Raw genomic sequence first — 21330 nt, 5'->3', positions numbered from 1 at the left:
AGACTCCTGACTTGTGTCCTGTAGGTGGTGGAACAGCTTTTGGTAACCAGGTGTGTTACTCGCCGCAGGATTCCTAGCCTTTGACTTGCTCTTCTACCACAGTATTTAGATGGGTAGTACAGTTCAGTTTCTAGTCAATGGTCACCCCCAGGATGTTGATAGTGGGGGATTCAGTGATGGTAATGCCATTGAATGTCAAGGAGTGATGGTTTGATTCTTGCTTATTGCAGTTGGTCATTGCCTGGCACTTGTGTGGCACAAATGTTACTTGCCACTTGTCAGCCCAAGCCTGGATATTGTCCGGGTCTTGCTGCATTTGGACTGCTTCATTATCGGAGTCGTGAATGGTGAACATTCTGCAATCATCAGCGAACATCCCCACATGTGACCTTATGTTGGAAGGAAGGTCACGGATGAAGCAGCTGTAGATGGTTTGGGCGTGGGTCACTACCCTGAGGAACTCCTGCAGTAATGTCCTGAGACTGAGATGAGTGACCTCCAACAACCACAACCATCTTCCTTGCAGGGACAGGAATTATTTATCTGATATCCTAAAATATATAGGCACATTGAACATTTTCAATACCAGGATTCAGACGTATTATGACTATTGTACAATATTTGGTGTTCTGCATGTGGTTATTTAAAACTCATAGCTAAGCTAATTTACATTCAAAATGTCAAGTGACTGAGATGGAGCACTCTATAAATAGTTGTTTTCTTCCTGCAGAGTAATCTTGTATGTACACAATTCTACACACTATAAATGCAATGTCATATGCAAGGCTTAATTATCTGCAATTATGCAAAGTATTTGCACAAAAGAAACCTCCATAGAATCCCAACCACTAGGGAAAATGTCTCTCAATTCTCATTTGTATTGGCATGGTGAATTCACTCCAAATTCAGGAAGCAAATCAAAGCAGTCTCTAAGACGTGATTCACAATTTCTTCACAGCAATTCTTTTCCAAAGAATTTATTTTTAAAAGCTGCCGGTAAATTGTCCAAGTTGCCATTTCAATTATGATCCAAAATACAATTTCCTGTAAGAAAGAAATTAAGCATATCTCTGGGACAGAGTCTAGTTTTAGGAAATGGATGCAGCAATAACAGAAGTGAAATATAGAACTAAACACTTGCCCGTGTCTGAAATAAGTTACAGATGTACAAAATCTTAAATTTTATGTAATTAATTTACATTTTATTGGCCGTTATTAAATATATTATCTATTTGATAGTTACAGTTTAGTCATACATTGGAATGGCAGTTTTAACATGAATCTGTGAATGATTCCATATAGTACAATACATAAAGTTGAAAGCAATAATATTTAGTACATTAATGCCACCTAAGGTACGTTTTGGAATGTATATTTAATATTAAAAACTATGCAACATAAAATTACTACTGTACCCAGTACAATAAATTGCAGTAATTAATTTACTGCCAATGGTTGAAGCAGTTATACAATTTGAGAACAGTGATTACTGTTCTCTCAACATCCAGAATCAGGCACCATAAGTTTCTTATGAAAATACTCGTCTAGAAATCTGCCAGTTTTATGCTTCTTTGACTACTTACTGAAGCACAGCTTGCCCAGGTGTCAAAAAGGCATTATTTCAACCAACCACTAGCGAACCACCACCAATGTCGCTTATTCCAATTAATGAAAAAATTGAAATCGACAGATCACCTTTGGCAAAATAGACCAAAAAAATAGCTCCATCAGGAATCGTAATTTTAACCGAATGCCACAATTCATCTTAGAAATAAAGATAAGACAGGAAACGAAAAAACAGGCTCACCAGAAAGAAACGCACGTAACCATTCTACAGGGTTATCAAGACTAAAACATTTGCTTCAGTTTAGTTATCCGAATAGATAAACAGATTTTCCAGTAACAGGGCAACCTTAACACTTCCAATACATTGAGAAACTGTTAAGACTTGCTACAAGTATAATAATACATTCATACATAAATTTCCTGTACTTCTTAAATGTAATAAATAAAATATAAAATGGAAGATATATATTTGGAGAGATTATTTTAGAATTGCACAATAAATGAAATTCCTCGGAGAAAAAAAGATATTGCTACTTCACAACACAATGACTCGTCCTTTCTTTCTTCACAAACCAAATGAGCTGGTTGAAAGTGAACATTTTAAAAACTAATTTCTTCCATAAGCACATCATTAAAAACAAAATGGCGCCATCTCTGATGTTAAAGTAGTGGAATGTAATACTGACATTCTATAAGATGGCATATAATGTGGTCATTTAGGTACTCTGCAGCATTTTGGAAATCATGCTTAGCAAAATGATAAATCATGTTCTAAAATTGCAAGTTTGTTTTGAGATTCACAATAACTCAGAGGACATATTTTAAAGGCTATGCTCTTTCCTCTATTTCTATTAAAGGAAAAACTAAGAAACGTATTACATTTTAGTTTATTGTTTTCTTCTGGATATTGTATTCTTGGGGGGGGGGGGGGGGGAGGGGGGAAAGAAACTGCACAGTTGGAACCAAACAGTGAAACATTTATAACGAACTGCAAATTTTATATTGCACTGTTACAATCAGAGACATTATTAAAATTTGTGCTTTGCTACAAAGTGTTGCAGTTTTCTGCAAGCACATTAGCACTGAATTACCTTCATGGATTGCCAGGAAAACAAAAAAGAGAAATGCAAATCTGGGGTCCAACACTGTCACCTCCAAGTATACAGGTGAGGCAATTTGCAGGACCTCTTTTTTTTTTTTTTCAAACTAACTGCACAGTACAAACTATATTTTCCCAAACTTATGTTGAATACACATTTAATTACCCTGCAACAAGCAGTGGTTATGCTTCTTTTTTGTGTAATGAAACCATATGCACTAGAAACGTTCACTAAAGTAGTTCATAGCTCATCTGAAGTTATGACCACTAATAAAGCTCTGCTCTAGATCATAAAAACCATTGCTATCTCAATGTGTTCCCTACTATTGTTTAAAATTGGCTTGTGTCTACTGCACCACTCTCAGCTCTTTCAGAAGGGCTCCTTTTGCAAAGCCTAAACTTCTACTGGCTGGATAGCACTGGCTTGAGGGTCTAAAATACTAAGGCAATCCTAGCTGTCTGGAGAGCAGCTGATTTGGGAAGCCTCAGACGACCCCTTTGAGAATTGTGGCTTTGCATGTGCACAGGATTCTGCTGCCACTGCCTCACATTCTGTCAGCAGCAAGGATGGAAATGTATGTTCTCAGCATAGTCATTTCCAACTATCAGTTTAATTTGGACGATAAACTGAGAAAAAAGCCAAAGTATTTATCGTAGATGATACAAACATAGCCATTAATTTTTTTTCCAATCTCTACTTAATTACAAAGTACTGAATAATGAAAGCAAACAAAATGGAAACTACAGCAAAGCCCACAACAATCAGGGCAGCAAACTGCTCATCAGTTAGTGTTTCCTTGTTGACCTTTGTGAGCTCTACGGTAGTTTCAGAACTACTTGAGGCGGATTCTGGTCTCTGAGATGAGAATGGCACAGTGGGACTGTAAGGTCCAGAGAGTTCTTGCATTCCAACAGCATCTTGATACTGACGGCCAGCACAGACCTTGAACCTATATTCACAGTTTGTCTGAAAGTTTGTGAAATGAAATGAAGTCGCTGGCCCCTTGTATACCTAGATTTAAACACAGAAAACAACATAAGTAATTTAATTCTTATGAAATGAAATGAAAAATGAAATAATAATCGCTTATTGTCACAAGTAGGCTTCAATGAAGTTACTGTGAAAAGCCCCTAGTCGCATATTTGAAACATATTTAAACAACTCTTTTGATTAATGTATTTGTTTGGTGTGTCAGCAATGGCTCAGTTGGATGGAAGGTTATAAATTCAAATTCCACTCCAGGTCCTGAGCACAAAAATCTAGGCTGGAACTCCAGTGCAGAACTAAAGGCGGCGATGTTAAACAGAGGTCTCAATGCCCGTTCAGGTGGACAGAACATCGTAGAATCCTTTTGGCATTCTGCCTTCGTCAATATTTAGTCCTCGATCAATGTCACAGAAGTACGTTAACTAATCATTAGTTAATTAATGATTTAACTAATTAATGATTTGTGTGAAAATTAGCTGCTGTAGCATTTCCTACATTCCAACAGTGAAAACAGTTCAAGTAAGTGTTTTGGGATGATTGGGGGGGGGAGGGGGGGGGGGGGGGGGGAGAGAGAGAGAGAGAGAAAGAGAGAGAGAGAAAAAGAGAAAAATGATAGATATAAAAGGTTTCCATGATTCAGTCAATAATAGCCACAGCACACTCAATTTCACTCAGTGACATTGATAAACATCCACTTCATCCCAAACCTCAAGTTAACACACAAATCCCATGCATGCATTTTATCAGCCAGAAACAGATTTGGTTTATGAATATAATATATACATTTATATACCAGTCAATGGCATAGCTCACTGGGTTAGACAGATGCTTGCTTCTCCATTATTTATTTAACCATCGCTGTCTATTGACTGAATGAGTGTCGGTGTGTTCTTTGCTCCATTTGTTTACTAATTTACTGTTGCCCAATATTCAATGAATTAATTAATTCGCTTATGCCTTTTTCTCTATTTAGTTTTTGATGTGTTGTGATGCTCACCGGTCTATTAATTCACTAAATAATCTGCTTTGTCATTAGTTCATCAGTGCCTACTGCTTCATTTTTAATTTCATTGCTATTCCTACTGCTGTACTAATTTAGGCATCTATTGGTACTCCTCCCAATTAGTGGTGCTGTAATGCTGATCAGTAACCCATAGTCTAAGTGGTGCAGGAGGTTTATGAAAGTTTTTGTTTTCATACTGAGATTGTGTCAAAAATGCTCTTTGCTGTAATTTAAATTCTCCCCACTTAAAATAAAATTCTATTTCCCCAAAAATTCATGCTATAACAGCAATATCTTCTGTTGTCCATTGCTTTCAGCTGTATTTCCCATATGCAAGAATCATAAAGAATTGGATAGAGCATGTTTGTAAATGTACAGAGTATCGAAACAAAGGTTACACACTTCAAAACCCAATGTTAGAGAAAGTTAAATAGACTGTGGTAGCCAAAATAAAATCCAAAGGAAAAAGACTGTAAATTACTGATCGAGACTTTTGGCAAATGAAACAGGTAATGTACCTGACCAGAATTTCCAGTCTGAAAACATTATGACCACTGAAATATGTATATTTATTAAAATAATTATCCTGCCAAGAACCTTAAAGCAATAATGACCAAACTGAGCACCAAATGACTGGTAGAGCCCAATCAGCTTTGAGACGCATTTAAAATCATTGAATTTACAGTGCAGGAGGCTGCCATTCGGCCCATCAAATCTGCACCTGCCCTTGGCTAGAGCACCCTACCCAAGTCCACACTTCCACCCTATCCCCGTAACCCAGTAACCTCACCCAAACTTTTTGGACACCAAGGGCAATTTAGCATGACCAATTCACCTAACCTGCACATCTTTGGAAACTGGAGCACCCGGAGGAACCCCACGCAGGCACGGGGAGAACGTGCAGACGCCGCAAAGACAGTCGCCCAAGCCGGGAAGGGAATCGAACCTGGGTCCCTGGAGCTGTGAAGCAACTGTGCTAACACTGTGTTACAGTGCCGAGTAAGTCTACAACTTCATTATTACTATTGAGTGAACAGGGATGGATTCTTCATTAAAATTATTTGAATGTTTAAATATATAGTATCCATTTTGTTCTGAAGTTCATGGGACACCATGCTGCAATTACTTCACTGGCAAGATCAAGCTAAAACCTCAGGCAATGATCAGCAGCGAGACTGTTTTTTAATCTTTGCCGTTGCTTCCATTTCTTATACCCAAGCTAGTGCTCCATTGCTATAAAACCCAGATTTCTTGATGTTGGAGATGCCGAGTTCTCAGAGCTGAGCAAGAATACTGGTAATATTGAGTTTTACCTGAAACTTGCCAAACTCGTGGCATTACATATGAAGCATCAATATCAGGTGAAGATTAAAATGTAACATATTTCTCTTCTGCATTCTAGTAGTTCAGATGCATGAAATGCATCCCATGGCAGTATTAAAAGAACAGGTAGGGTAGCTGTCCTGCATACTGGCCATTTTACCATCTGTGAAAAACTCATTGCTCACATGTAGTTGCAAAGTGGAAATAGGGAAACATTTATGCATCCAACAAAAATCCAAACCCAGTGTTACTGGAAGGCTTACTCCTAGTTTGTATGTTTGTTCATATCAATTTTAAAATTTTATTTCCAGGTCTTCTTTCACGTAGGTAGGACCTAAATTTATTTATATCTTCATTCGTAGCTTATATATTTCATGCAATTAAAGAAGGAAGTGGCTCCGGAGCTGATTAACAAGGTCTTTGAGGTATTTTATGAGAGGTTGTACAGGTCAGAGCCACCTGGGGGAGACCGGGAGATGCAGGAATTTCTAGATGGGTTGGAGTACCCAAGGTTAGGGGAGGGGGACAGGGCGACATTAGAAGGAGCGATAGTGGATCAGGAGATAAAAAATGCGATTGGGAGGATGCAGTCAGGGAAGGTGGCAGGGCCGATGGGTTTCCGGTGGAATATTATAGAAAATTCAAGGATACGATGAACCCCTGATGCTGGGGATGTTTGAAGTGGCAATAGGGAAGGGGGTGTTGCCACAAACTTTGGGGCAGGCATCGATTTCCCTGTTGCTAAAAAAAGATAAGGAGCCGACAGAGTGTGGGCCATATCACTTTTGAACGTGGACTCAAAAGTATTGGCGAAGGTACTGCGGGTAGGCTGGAGGAGTGCCTCCCGAAGGTGTTAGGTGAAGATCAGACGAGGTTCGTGAGAGGGAGGCATCTCTTCAAACGTTAGAAGGATATTGAACGTGGTTATGGCACCAGCGGAGAGGAAGGAAACAGGTGGTTGTGGCATTGGACACGGAGAAGGCGTTTGACCGGGTAGAATGGGGGTACTTGATGGCAGTTCTGGAGCGGGGTACAAACTAAACCTAGACAAGAGTGAGTATTTTGTGGTGTCTCGGCTGGGGGTGGTGGGGGCTGCCATTCCATAGGGCAGGGACTCACTTTAGGTACCTGGGGGTGCAGGTTTCCCGGCAGTGGGGAGCTCCGCAGGTACAATATTTCTAGTTTGGTGGGGAGAGTGAAAGCTGATCTGGCAAGGTGGGATGGTCTCCCTCTGTCTCACTGGCGGGTCAGGTACAGGTGGTTAAAATGAACGTGTTGCCGCGATTTCGGTTCATTTTCCAATGCCTGCCAATTTTCCTGCCAAAGGCTTTTTTCAGAGAGATTGAGGGAATGATTACTTTGTTTATATGGGGAGGGAAGGTGGCCAAAGTTAGAAAGGTGCTGCTACAGAGGGGAAGGCAGGCAGGGGGTTTGGGTCTTCCGAACCTAATGTATTACTACTGGGCGGCGAATGTGGAGAGGGTGCGGAGCTGGGTAAGAGGTGTTGATTTCCTGTGGGTCAGAATGGAGGAGAGTTTGTGCAGGGGGTCGGGATTGAAAGCACCAGCAACAGCGCTGCTCCCGATAGCCCTGGGGAAATACTCGGAGTCCGGTAATAATAACTTCACTGAGAATTTGAAGGCAGTTTCGCCAACACTTCAGGTTGGGGCAGGCTGAAGGGAAATGCCTATTCGGGGGAACCACAGATTTGAGCCAGGAAAATGGGATGGAAATTTTCGGAAATGGGAGGAGAAGAGGATTAAGACGGTTAAAGATTTAGCTTCTTAGGGGTCGGTTTGCAGAATTGAAGGAGCTGAAAGCGAAGTATGGGCTGGAGCAGGGGAAATGTTTAGATAGGTGCAGGTTCGAGATTTTGCCAGAAAGGAGATACAGAGCTTCCCGGTAGAGCCGGCCTCCACATTTCTAGAGGAGGGGCTGACGACAGGGGGACTGGAGAAGGGGGCAGTGTCGGCTGTTTACGGAGCTATTTTGGAAGAGGAGAAGGCACCACTGGAAGGGATCAAAGCAAAGTGGAGGATTACTGGAAGGAGGTTTTTACGGGTAATTTCTAAAGTGGTGCACGTGAAACTGGCCCCCGGCCCCCGGGAGGCCATATTTGGGGTGTCAGACCAGCCAGGGTTGGAAACGGGTGCGGAGGCAGATGTTGTAGCCTTCGCCTCGTTGATCGCCCGAAGGCGGATCCTGATGGGTTGGAGAGCAGCCTCTCCACCCTGTGCCCTGGCGTGGCGGGGGGACTTGTTGGAATTCTTGACTCTTGAGAAGGTTAAGTTTGAACTGGGGGGAAGGATAGAGGGGTTCTGCAATTCGTGGGCATTATTTATTATGCACTTTCAAGAACTGGATAACATCGAACATTAGTTGGGGTGGGGGGGGGGGGGGGGCGAACTGTGTGTTAATGGTGACTATGGGTGATTTCTGATTCCTTTTTGTCATTTGTTTATGTGAACATGCGGGCTAATGTTTGGGGTTTGGTGAGAGGATGGGATCGTTGTTATTGATATGGGGATTGACATATTTGTTACTGATTATTGTTTATTGTTGGTGGGTGTAAATTTGGGAGAAAATGTGAAAAAGGAGAATAAAAATATATATATTTTTTTAAAGGAAGCCATTTAGCCAGCGAGTAAGTTATACAAATATTCATATTTACTTATTCCATTTTTGGCAAGCTGGTTATTTAAATATGCTGCTAATTTGTTTTCAACATTAGGTTAAATATTGGCAGATTAATTTCTTGATCGTCAGCAAAACCAATGACTTGAAGAGTTTAAAAAAAAAATCAGAAATTTTATTCCAATTCCTGCACTCCCTTTTAGAACTGACTGGTGGTGATTTAACCTGAGGGTCACTACACCTCAGGCGAGGGGTAAGGTTGAGAAGGCAGGGCCTTCATGAATAGCCACAGCTGGAATTGAACCCCTGCCATTGGCATTGCTCCACATCTCGCACTAGCCATCCAAGCTAACCGAGCCCCACCTCAACGGTGACAGGAAAAAAGTAACAAGCATTAAGTATTCTACTTTGTAAGACATGTTGGTAAATTTAAGACTTCTTTAGGAAAATGTAATGTTACCTGCTCAGTATCTCTCCCAACAATAATCTGAAGTGTGTAAACAATTGCATCCCCTTTCATTGGCTGTAGTGCTTCCCACGTGATTTCACAAGTGTTTTCTTCCACAATTTGGACTCTGGGAGCTAAAAAGGATTTAAAAAGAAACATAAAACTAAATGGTCGGCAACGCAGAAAATCCAAAAGTCAACAAAGCCTTCTGTTGGCACTCACTCACTTATAAATGCAAACCCATAGCAAAGAAAACAGTCAGCTGTGAGCATTTATTTCCCCAGTTCTAATTCCCACAATGTCCAAGGCATCGTCAATGCCACTTTCGTCGTCGATATATTAATTTGAATTCTATAGCCCAAGGTTAATTTGACTAGATCGTACTCATTATTTCAATTCATGCAACTTATTGTGCTTATTAGAAGATTAATTCAAATCAACAAGGGAGAAGAATTGTGCATTTGTGAGATATGGACATGGGGAAATCATATATTTTTCTGGACAGTTGCTGCATTTTAAGTCCTTCCATGATGATTCCAAATTAGGCTATACCATTAGTATACAGAGGATAACTGAAGAAAGAATAAGAAAACTATTTCACCAGAGAGCCTTTGTTCGAACTTCAATGAGAATTCATCACACCAACTGGTAAATGCCTTCTGAACACTTAAGGTGGGTACACAACACCATTATAATACCAATTCTTCATCTAATACAACTTTATGATAATGCAGTATAATAAAAGTATCTTGAATTCAACACAGCATTCGCCGGTTACATTCACAGATATAATTACTGCTTTTACAAAACACAACTAAGTGTTTAATTCGTGATAAACTGAGTGATGTACAGAAATTCTCATTCGCTGTTTGCAGGCAAAGGAAGAATGTAGCCTTTTTGTCTCTTGGTCTATTAGTTTCACGTACGATTTGGGGCAACACAAACACATCTGAGAAAATTTAGTAAGAGTACATCAAGCTTTTTCACGACTGACATAGTACACAACTATTACATCAGACCACACAATGGTAATTTCCTCTGTAAAACTTCAGTCCGCCATTAGTTCATGCTATTTTGCCCCAGAGGGAGAAGCCATTAGATTTTTTTTTGCTTTCCCTCATTGTCTTCAATTACACCATAATGGCCTAAAATTAAACAACAATTCATCGTGACGAACTTTCAAAAGTAATCTTACAGGAAAGCCTTTCTAAACACATTGAAAACATCATGATTATGATTCAATGTCCTGTTTCATTCCAGGGTGCTAGAATACCATGTGAATGAAACGTAGGCATTAAATGAACTAAAGGGGTTGCTACTGTCTCACAAAGAAACCACAAACATTTCATATTGTCTGAATTTGTGTTGTAAAATTTAGCATCTATTCGATAAAATAGGCTCTTCACAGATATCTACCTTTAAGTGGAGGAGGAGGAGATTTGGTTGTGGTGAAAGTGTAAACTTCAGAAAATGGCCCTTCCCCAGCATCATTGTATGCTTGAATTTGAAAGTTGTAAACGGAGGACTCATTCAGTCTCTGTACTTTATATGTATGACAAGGCCCATTATAGATAGAAACAAACCTGAAAAATATGCAAATTGTAAATTATATTTAAGCAGTTGTAAAAGCCAGTCTGAAGCATTGCATCACTTTATCACCACCAAATTTGAAAAAAACTAGCTATGCATGCAACAAAGTAGCAACAAAAATGCTACACACCAATGGGGAGGCCATACGAGTAAACACAGTGGGAATACATGTATCCTTAGGAATGGACAAACCTCAAGCATATGAAATACATTGCTCCATAAATAAAAGCGTTATTCATAAATCACTCAGATCAATATATTGTAGTTTGCTCCAGGAATCTCAATAGAGACCAGTGGTGACATTATCACAATATGGCGAACCAATAAATGATCAGAATGAGTGGGGCTTCGGCTGGTAAAGCAGGATTCTATGTATTGTCAGTAACAGCATGAAGTAGGTTGTTTGGCTCCAGATATCAGTACTGATTCCCGTCCACTTTACATGAATGCTTTCAGTTGCAGGCCTGTTAGCGTCGGCAGACCTCTTGACTCTGTTGATAAAAGTTAATTTAAATCCTGGCGTCGCTATAACTAGATTATTGCAAAATACTGTGTTTCAACCACAATCTAGAAAACTGGAATAAATAGAAATGATGGCTTGATGTTCAACACATGGAACAATTTTTCTATACTTGCTATATTAAATAAAAATAGGGTTTGAGTGAAGCAAGACTCACCGTCCAAATTTGTCCTCCATCTGCAAGGTGTATTGCGTAGAACCCGTGGTTAAAGCTTTGCTGTGCCCATCCCCCCACTTAAGCTTAAGGCTCTGGTAGCTGAAAACTGCACACTCTAGGTGAGGCGGCTCAGGAGGTAGTGGTTTTGTTTTGGCTTTAATGGAATGACTGAAAGGGCCTGCTCCAATACTGTTGAAGGCCTGTACTCGTATCCTAAAAATACAAAGGCACATCAAACAACTGATTGTCGTTTCAAAATTACTTTCAATTTTATATTTGCTCACAGAATGTACTGGAAAGTACGTTTAACCCAGCCTAACCAAGTACCTGTATGATGTATCTGGTTGCAGATCCTCAATGATGGCACTTGTAACTTTACCGACTGCTGCAATCTGTTTATCTCCATATTCTATGTTGTAACCAATTACTTCAGATCCATGGCAGCAAGGTTCCTCCCACTGAATAGCAAGGCACGTTGATGGTGAAGGAAGAATAATTTCAAGCTGATCTTCATCAATGACCTGCAGTACATTCACTGCAGCTGGCACTGAGGCTGATGTCATACATATGGCAGTATCGCTGTAGTACCCAGGACCTGCAGCATTCACAGCCTGAATGGGGTAAGAAACAATTGCACATCACTCATTTCAACAATGTGATAATGGAATACAAGAACAGGTGAAGTGGCAGCCACATAAATGCAAAACCAGAAAGGCAGTCCACTCTTGTAATTCCTACAAAAAAATGGCTGAAGATATCTTTGATACCTGAACCCTGCAGTAGTATGCTGTCGCTGGTATCAAGGCTTTCACTTCATAACTAAGAGCAGGACCACAGTAAATAACTTGCATGCAACCTTCCATGCCTCCAAATTCTAGTCTGAACTCCGTGACTTCAGAACCATTAGATAAAGGGCACTGAGGAGAGAGAAAAACAAACAGCAGCTCAGAATAATGTTACTCTACAAAGCAATTTTAAATGTTATCATGAAACAGTTGTTTATTAAAATTACTCTTCAAGTCGAATTTGCAACTTTTCAAACCACCCAGTACCCATGAGAAGTTTAAATGACCAAAGGCAGACACTACTCTGTGCAAATCCAGCAAATTCTTGAAAATATAGGGATGAAAGTATGTGTGAATCCAAAAATCAGTGTCATAAATAAACCAAGAAGCTCTGCAGATTTACAATTCATCGACTCTATTTTTAACCCCCTGAGTTTGCTGACCAATTTTCACATCAGTAGCAATGTGCATCGTTAACATGCATTATCTTTCTGGCAAGAAAATCCCAATGCATCATACATAATGGATTTGGTTGGCTTGATTCAGACACATTGAAGATAGTCCAAGAGTACTGTTATAATTAGGTGAGGAGTGACTGAATGGTTCACTTTTTTTCCCTTTTGTTTGACCGCAATAGGTTTTGCTATTAAAAGTCAGTGATTGCTTAACTAGTTACACACTGTGATCATAAAACAACAAATTGGACAGGTTTTCTTTGAGCTTAACAAAGAAAGAAGTTATTATACATAAACAGATCCATGTAAAATAATATATACGCTGAGATCATAAAATAACTAATTGGGCAGGTTTTCTTTGAGCTTAACAAAGAAAGAAGTTATCATACATAAACCGATCCATGTAAAATAATATATACCGCGCTCCAACTTTCATCTTCCCCCACCCCCAGTAGATGTCGGAGTGTGGAAGATTTGTCAGTTTACAGAACCAGAGAAAGAGGTTTAGTTTGGTGACTCGGCTGGTGTGAGGCTGAATTTGGTGGTCTTGCGATTTTCCTTCAGTGGTCTCAATGCTTCCGATTTAAAGATGTAGATTGTGGATATAGCAGTTCTCCTGAAGACAGTAGGGTGGGTTGAATTTGGTTTTAAGAACTCTACCTGCAGCAGGGACTCTCTGGATGGTCACCGTTAGCAAATAAGATTTGAAGCTTGCCAGGTGAGTTGTGGAGAGAGGGAGGAAGGAGGGACTCCAATCGAGCTTTCTTTTTTTTTTTTTAAACAAACATTTTCTTAAGGCATTTATGGTTTTTATAACAACAAAAGATGCAAATACAAATGTAAACATAATTCAGTGCGTAACATACCCCTCCATCTCCCACTGTTCCCGCCTAAGCTGGACAAAAAAATAGTCCAACTCCCCCTACCTCCCCACCCCCCCCACCTTATTTCCTAACCCCCCCACTTATTGAATCTGATAACAGTTTAGTTTTCCCCAAAGAAGTCGATAAACGGCTGCCACCTCCGAACGAACCCTAACATTGATCCTCTCAGGGCGAACTTAATTTTCTCAAACCTGAGGAACCCAGCCATGTCGCTAACCCATACCCCTGATCTTGGGGGCTTCAAGTCCCTTCACACAAATAAGATCGGTCTCTGGCCTACCAAGGAGTTAAAGGCCAAAACGTCAGCCTCTCTCGCCCCCTGGCTCCCGGGTCTTCCGACACTCCAAAAATCGCCACCTCTGGACCTGGCACCACCACCTTTTTAGAACCGTGGACATGACATCCGCAAATCCCTGGCAGAATCCCTTAAGCATCGGACATGCCCAAAACATGTGGACATGATTTGCGGGCCCTCCCGCACATCTCACACACCTGCTCATCCGGGTCACCGTCATGTGTGCCTGGATGAGCACACCTTGAATTGTATCAGGCTGAGCCTGGCACATGATGAGGATCCAACCGAGCTTTCGCTCAGTGTCCCAGCTGCCTGCCTTCTTTTAAAATAAGGGGTGTTTCTTATCCCACACTTCCCCGGAGGTTTAAAAACGTGATGTCTCAATCACATCCATTATCACTCGCAACGATTAGACATACACACGACTGTTAGAACAACAAAAAATGTCCTTCTCCCAACTGCGGAGAAAACATAAGTTAAAGTATACGGAGGGCAGGCCTGACAAAAGACCATCACCCAGTGATTCAAACATTGTTGTGACTAGTATATTCAGCCTTATCAATTCATATCTGGGAATCCAGTCTCTCAGCCAGTGTCCCATTGTTCAAGTGACAGTATATTTCCATTGTACCCTGATGAGTTAATATCTGGGAAGCCCTGTTGAATATCCCAGGTGATTTCCTTGATGCCATATTCAGACTATCTCAGTGTGTGGCATTGTGGAGAGTACAGTAATGCAAAGTGCGCAGCTATCTTTTGCTGCGAGATCAAATCACACTTTTAGCCTGTTTTAAAAAGTCTGTTTCGAAAAGTTCAGTTTGGTTCTTCAGTAATTTGGCATAAAGCATGTTGTCGCGACAGTATTAAATAACATCCTGAAACTAATTTGCAGGTTAAAGTCACCAGGTGAAATCTTTTTTATACTTGAGCACTGTGACTATTATGATTTTTAAAAAAGTTTTGTCACTGATCACCAATGAGAATTTTTAAAATTGGAACTATAACTCTTCATCTCTAACCCCATCCCAAGAAATATCCCAAGACAATTTTCCAAAAGATAGTGAAGGGGTTAAAAATCATTTTGCAGCAAGTTCCTGGGAAGCTGTTAGGACTCAAGTTTATAGTGGGGAAAACAATGGACAAGAAAGGAACACAAACTTACAACGTCTCCAGAAATCACCACAAATCTAACCTTGGGTCAATGTCTGTGTGGAGTTTGTATGTTCTCCCTGTGTCTGCATGGGTTTCCCCCAGGTGCTCCGATTTCCTCCCACAGTCCAAAGATGTACAGGTTAGGTGGATTGGCTATGCTAAATTGTCCCTTAGTGTCCAAAAAGGTTACTGGGTTACAGGGATAGGGTGGGGGCATGTATCCAGGTAGGGTGCTCTTTCAAAGAGTTGGTGCAGACTCGATGAGTCAAATGGCCTCCTTGTGCACTGTAAGGATTCTATGTGTTTGCTGATAATATAGCCATGTTAACTATTGGATATTGTAATTAGACAAGTAGAGTTTTTGTAATTGATTAAATACCACTGTCGGAAACTAATAAAGTAATCACGACTATTAGTTGTGATTGGGGATGTTGATTATCTTCGAATAAGTGTACAATTTTGATTGGTGTATGCACATTGTTTGTAAAATAAACTAAATGTATAATTATTAATGTATCCCTTTGTTCAGAGAACTTTTGGGCCACGTGTTGACAAACAGGATCCCATTCTATCGCTTGAATAAAGATCTTAAACGAGAACTGTTGTCTGGTCACTCGAGGGTAACAAACTATTCAGCAGCTGGATAGCTGTGAGAACACCCCTAACACAACATTTGTGCAGGTTAATGGTCTCGGTTAGTAAAAGCAGAACAAAAAAAAAACTAGAGAGAGAACAAGGGTTCGTTCAATTTCAGAAAGGATAATAAGTGAGATCTAATATAGCAGAACACAAAAGACTTTCAACCCTCCACTTGGATAGATAAAAGGATTTGGAAGTGGGCAGTTGTGATCAGATTTGTATGTTGGCAGTAATCAGTCTCTCTGTACAATATAATTCATAGTACAACCTGCAGAGGGGGCAGTTTTGGCAGGCATTGAGTGCCAAGATAAATAAAAATATCTTACTTATGATCATAATATAACCCTGTTGGAATATGTTCCATCACAGTGGAATATCCGATATACTCCCAACTAATAATGTGTAATATATAGATTCTCTTCGACAGTTTTATTATTTAACATTGCTAAATTCAATAATTTAAGTATTGAAAAAAGCTTACCTCCCAACTCACTTGAACGCATGTGGCTGCTTTGCATGTGGCTATGGGTGTGTTGCATTGGTCAGGGGGTGCAGCCACTGTAGAAATATCCGTCTTCTCGGAACGGGGACCATACTATAGAAGGAAGCAAATTGCGTGAAGTTTAAAATCGATTAATTCAAGTCAACATTAACTATCATAGATTTATAATCTCAATTCTATAATTGCTGAAACTGCCTAATAGGAACATGGGATTTGATAAACCCTCCTAAAGATTTCAAATATTAAACCTGAATGGAAACATACAACTTGGCTGTGCACATTCAATGTACATTTAGAGATACCATGATCATATTACAATTGTCACAAACAGAAGTTGTGCTTTCTGAAGGTCTGTGATGAACGTGCTTCTGTATGTGAGGAGTGTGCATTTTTACCCTCAAGAGTGATTGTTCCAACTTGAGAATTCCCAACAGCGAGCTTTAGGTTTTAAAATAGTGGTTACTTATCCCACACTTGCCCTGGAGGTTCAAAAATGTGAAGTCTCAAGCACACACTATCACTCGCAACTATTAAGACTCGTAACAATTAGATGAACAATATGATGATAATGCATAATTGTCTCGGTGTCTCTTTCATGTCTGGTCTGTATCTTCTTAGATAGGTTTTAGCCGAAATAAAGATCTTGTAAGCAGACATTTCTCAGTTGGCAGCAAAGCTTCTTGCAGTTAAATTTCCAGGAGTTTGGTTCTCGGGTGAGCTTTGAAATTGGAACAGGTTGGGGAGAGCCTTCTCCCAATTTCAAGGTATTGCTGTTTATTACCTTGGCTGCTTCGTTGATTGCAACTGGTTCAATGTTTTTCTGGAGGTTTCTCTGTCTCTGCAGAGCTCAATCTTGCTGTTTTGAAAACAGGCAACGAACATGGCTAACTTACCCTTGTGACCTGATGAGTCCAAAGTCTCTTCCCAAAGAAGCTGGGTGGAGAGATCAATAAACATCTTGTGCTTGTCACTTGAACTATACCCAGTCTGAGTTCGTATGAGGGTCCTTCATAAAATAATGGGAGGTCGATGGGGACCAGTCAAATTGTTTAACACCCATTGAGTTTCGATCTGTCTTTTTTTCATGATGAATGAGAAAAATGAGTTGGCTGGCATTATAATCACATCCTTTTAAGAATGTAAATTCTCGGATGACTGAGAATGTCCATATTTAATTAGAAATTTACTCGTCTTTCAGGACTGTCTAGAGCTGATACTTTCAAGACTAACATGGTTTGCATGGCCATTTTAACAAGAGTTTTTGCTCACTATTTTATAGTCTGAAAGTTCATAATGTACTAGATCACACATGCCACCACCGCACAAAATAAAATGGAATCTGTGGTGATTTCTTTTAACATGGCTTCCTTGTCAAGCAAAAGAAAAATGTACACATTCACTGTTTCATACACAATTGGACACATAATCTGGATGACTACAGTTTCTCCATCGCTTCCCCCGTTATGTGCCAGGGTTTAGAAAACTCCAAATTCTAACATGGCGTTCACCTGACCTACACCTGTTTATTAATTTTGGTTACAGGGAGCACAAGGGCCTATCTTTCAGGTGTTATTCAGCCTTGAGCACTTTTAATCAAAAACAAAGTTTATTCTACAAATTCAGTTAACATTTTTCTAAACACACAGAGTAAGCATTTTTATCAACTACAACCATAAATACCCCCACAGCTACAGTATTCTCTGTATAACCCTTAATAAATTTCCCTTAGCTGTTTCAACTTAATAACAACATCCCATAAACCCAAAACAGTAAGTTTGAATTCGTTACAGAAAACAGTTATCACTTTTAAGTTATCAAGTGATCTGGACACCTTTTAACAGGCAGAGAGAGAGAGACAAGACGGACTTCTCTGACTGAATACAGCTTTCAAATGTGTAAACAAAAGTAAAACGCACAGCCACAGCCAGCTCCCAGCTCAAAAACCAAAACTAAAAACCCCGAGACACAGCCCAATTCCACCTACACAATGACATCACTGAAGCCGTTTGAGAGGACAAAACATTTCTTAAAGGGACACCCAAGGTCATTACAAGTGCGGTGAATAAAGGGGAACCAGTGGATGTGGTGTATCTGGCTTTCCAGAATGCATTCAAAAGGCTGTTGCATAAGATAAGGGTGCTCGGCATTATGGGTAATTTATTAGCATGGATAGAGGATTTGTTAATGAACAGAAAGATGAGTGGCAAAGTATGCAGAGGGCACAAAGTCTGCAGAGGGATATAGATAGTTTAAGTGAGTGGGCAAGGGTCTGGCAGATGGGGCACAATGTTGGTAAATGTGAGATCATCCATTTTGGTAGGAATAACAGCAAAATGGACTGTCACTCAAATGGTAAAAAATTGCAGCATGCTGCTGTGCAGAGGGACCAGAGTGTCCTTGTGCATGAATCACAAAAAGTTGTTTTGCAGGTGCAGCAGGTAATTAAGAAGGCAAATGGAATTTTGTCCTTCATTGCTAGAGGGTAGAAGTTCAAAAACAGGGAGGTTATGCTGCAACTGAATAGGGTTCTGGTGAGGCCACATCCAGAATACGGTGTACAGTTTTGGTATCCTTACTGGAGAAAGGATGTACTGGCACTGGAGGAGATACAGAGGAGATTCACTAGGTTGATGCCAGAGTTGAGAGGATTGGCTTATGAGGAGAGACTGAGTAGACTGGGGCTATACTCACTGGAATTTAGAAGAATGAGGGGGAATCTGATAGAAACATATAAAATTATGAAGAGAATAGTTAAGACAGAAGCAGGGAGGTTGTTTCCACTGGCGGGTGAAACTAGGGCTAGGCAGCATAGCCTCAAAATAAGGGAGAGCAGATTCAGGACTGAGTTGAGGTGGAACATCTTCACCCAAAGGGTTGTGAATCTGTGGGATTCCTTGCCCAGTGAAGCAGTTGAGGCTACCTCGTCGGATGTTTTTAAGGCAAAGATAGATAGATTTTTGAACAGTAAAGGAAATAAGGGTTATGAAGAACGGGAGGGTAAGTGGAGCTGAGTCCATAAAAAGATCAGCCATGATCTTACTGAATGGCGGAGCAGGCTTGAGAGGTCAGATGGCCTACTCACGCTCCTAGTTCTTATGGTCTTACAAATCCTAACTACATTTTATCTGTGAATCATTATTCATATCAGTATACGAGGTTTGAGGAATGGTGACTTACTTGGCATATGATTCTCAATGTTGTTAGAGAAAGTTCTGAATTCATGCTGGCTCCTCGAGAGGAGTCAGGTTTCACTCGCTTTCCATTTTGAAGTTATAATATGTAAATTAATCTGATTACTTTTTTGGTCTGCCTGTAAAGTTCTTTCATGGCTGCTTGCACAACCCAATTTAGATTCTGGTCCACCGATGATTCAAATTTCTAGGGCGATGGTGTGGTGTGTATTGCTGTTAGATTGTGATAGATTTTTTTGGTGTGGCTCGTCTTGAGGTGCAGTGGCGCCCGAATTTCTGTTACCATGGTGATAGTTTAATCCCCAATCCGCGCAGTGTTCTTTGGGGCACTAATACCAACAGATAGCTGGTCAGCGTCTGGTGCACTGTCCTGTGGCTTTTTGACTGCTTAACTTTTGGTTTGGGAGCTTCTTCTGCCCCATTTAAATTGGGAAGTTACACATCTGCTAATCAGACCTCTAGTTCAGCCCCTTTGATCTTTTTAACTCCCATGGGTCCTGCTTTGGCTACTCAACTCTACCAGCCTGGTTTTGGTCTCTGAACTTTATGGGTTCCATCCTGACGCTACTCAGAAGGCTCTCCCCTGACCTCTTTAAAAAGTCCTCTGCAAATCTTTTTTATTTCCCTAGCCCTTACTGGCTCTTCTGCTTTCTGCAGCTGAACAGGATTTTTCTGGTTTCCTTCTATTTCTCCTGGCTCAATGGATTATATTTAACCTCCTGGAAACATAACCCCAACAAGTCCTTCCAAACAATAGATCCACTCCCACTACAGGTAAGCTTGGCGTAACTCTGTCACTACAACGGTGTCCCACTTTCTCTGTCGGTGCATTTGCACGAGGTAAACCTTTAAATGTGTGCCAGTAAACCTTTTTATTAGCACTGTGGCGTTTGTCTGCTTTTGGGAAGTAAATCAGTAATCCTCACTACGAGTGTTGAAAACCCCCTGCACCTCCAAATATGAGTGTTCATTTTCTTGAAGTTTGTGATGCAAAAGGAATCATTTTCCTTTCTCCCTCCCCAAAGAAGCCATGGCATCCATCCCACTTAAGTCCGGGTTTGGTACTTTCAAGGTGAGGGACAAAGTTCCGACCTCCGTTTTTCCTATTGGTTTCTTGGTGAATCAACAGGTTTTTTTTAATGCACCCCTGGCTTACCATATTGGAAGCAAGCAGGTTTCCTGCTGATTCACTTTCCAAGTTCTTGCTTTTAAAAGTTCGGGATCGATCTAAACCATCTCTCTACTTTCCTCTGGAGTTTGTTTCTGTTCTATCTACCTCTTTTGTATCTCTCCTTACTGGTGCAGGAGTTACTGGATCCAGATCTGTTTTGGTTTAAGAGGTTTATGGGTTAAATCGCAAACACATCTCTGACTTTGCAAACCCTTTGTTCCTCTATGGGAGTTTAGAGAGACAGTTTTTAAACTCCTGTAGCAGTCCTATTTCTCCTACCCTTCGTAGGTGTGGTCAACTGTTAAGAGCTCGGACCCACCGGTCACATGCTAACTGTTTAATTCTCTCAAATCCCAGGAATGTTTCAGAGTTTTGAATTGTGGGCACTGAGAATAGCAGCCTTTGTCTGATTGTAACTGGCAAAAACTTTCAACAGTTTGGAATTAACTTTCCTACTAGCTGGGATGGCACAGTGTCGCAGTGGTTAGCACTGCTGTCTCACGGCGCTGAGGGCCCGTGTTCAATCCCGGCCCCAGGTGGCTGTCCATGTGGAGTTTGCACATTCTCCCCATGTCTGTGTGGGTCTCATTCCCACAACCTAAAGATATGCAGCGTAGGTGGATTGACCATACTAAAATTGCACCCGAATTGGAAAAAAAGAATTAGGTACTTTACATTTATATCAAAAAAACTTTCCTATTAGCTGGCTTTGTATGAGAAATGTCCAAATCTCTGCTGGTCATTGCAATTAAGGTGCGAGTTTTTCAAAGGCTGTGAAGAAGGTATCCATAGATACAAGTTTAAAGTAATTGGCAAAAGAAGTAAAAGGAATTTGAGAGCAAAATGTCTTCACACAGTGAGTGGTTCAGGTCTGGAAAGCACTGCCTGAGTGTGTGTGTTGGAGACAGGGTCAATCGAGGCATTCAAT

The 21330-nt window shown here is 40.5% G+C and overlaps 1 protein-coding gene across 2 annotated transcripts in view; it reads right to left on the bottom strand.

Annotated features, from left to right (window-relative positions):
• Nucleotides 1-1175: 1175 nt before the first annotated feature.
• LOC140420959 (fibronectin type-III domain-containing protein 3A-like) overlaps nucleotides 1176-21330 on the bottom strand; it is a 174342-nt gene continuing 154187 nt past the window's right edge. For both annotated transcript variants that reach the window (XM_072505159.1, XM_072505160.1), the window contains 7 exons: nucleotides 16020-16133; nucleotides 12096-12245; nucleotides 11656-11939; nucleotides 11329-11541; nucleotides 10478-10644; nucleotides 9074-9195; nucleotides 1176-3677 (listed from right to left, as the gene is read on the bottom strand). In XM_072505159.1, the coding sequence (XP_072361260.1) occupies nucleotides 3360-3677; nucleotides 9074-9195; nucleotides 10478-10644; nucleotides 11329-11541; nucleotides 11656-11939; nucleotides 12096-12245; nucleotides 16020-16133 (1368 nt within the window). In that variant the 3' untranslated portion in view covers nucleotides 1176-3359. The remainder of the gene's footprint in view (nucleotides 3678-9073; nucleotides 9196-10477; nucleotides 10645-11328; nucleotides 11542-11655; nucleotides 11940-12095; nucleotides 12246-16019; nucleotides 16134-21330) is intronic.

Source organism: Scyliorhinus torazame, chromosome 5 (genome assembly GCF_047496885.1).
Source record: "Scyliorhinus torazame isolate Kashiwa2021f chromosome 5, sScyTor2.1, whole genome shotgun sequence".
Classification (NCBI taxonomy): domain Eukaryota; kingdom Metazoa; phylum Chordata; class Chondrichthyes; order Carcharhiniformes; family Scyliorhinidae; genus Scyliorhinus; species Scyliorhinus torazame.
Note: the sequence above shows the minus strand (reverse complement) of the source record. Positions and strands in the feature narration are given on the sequence as shown.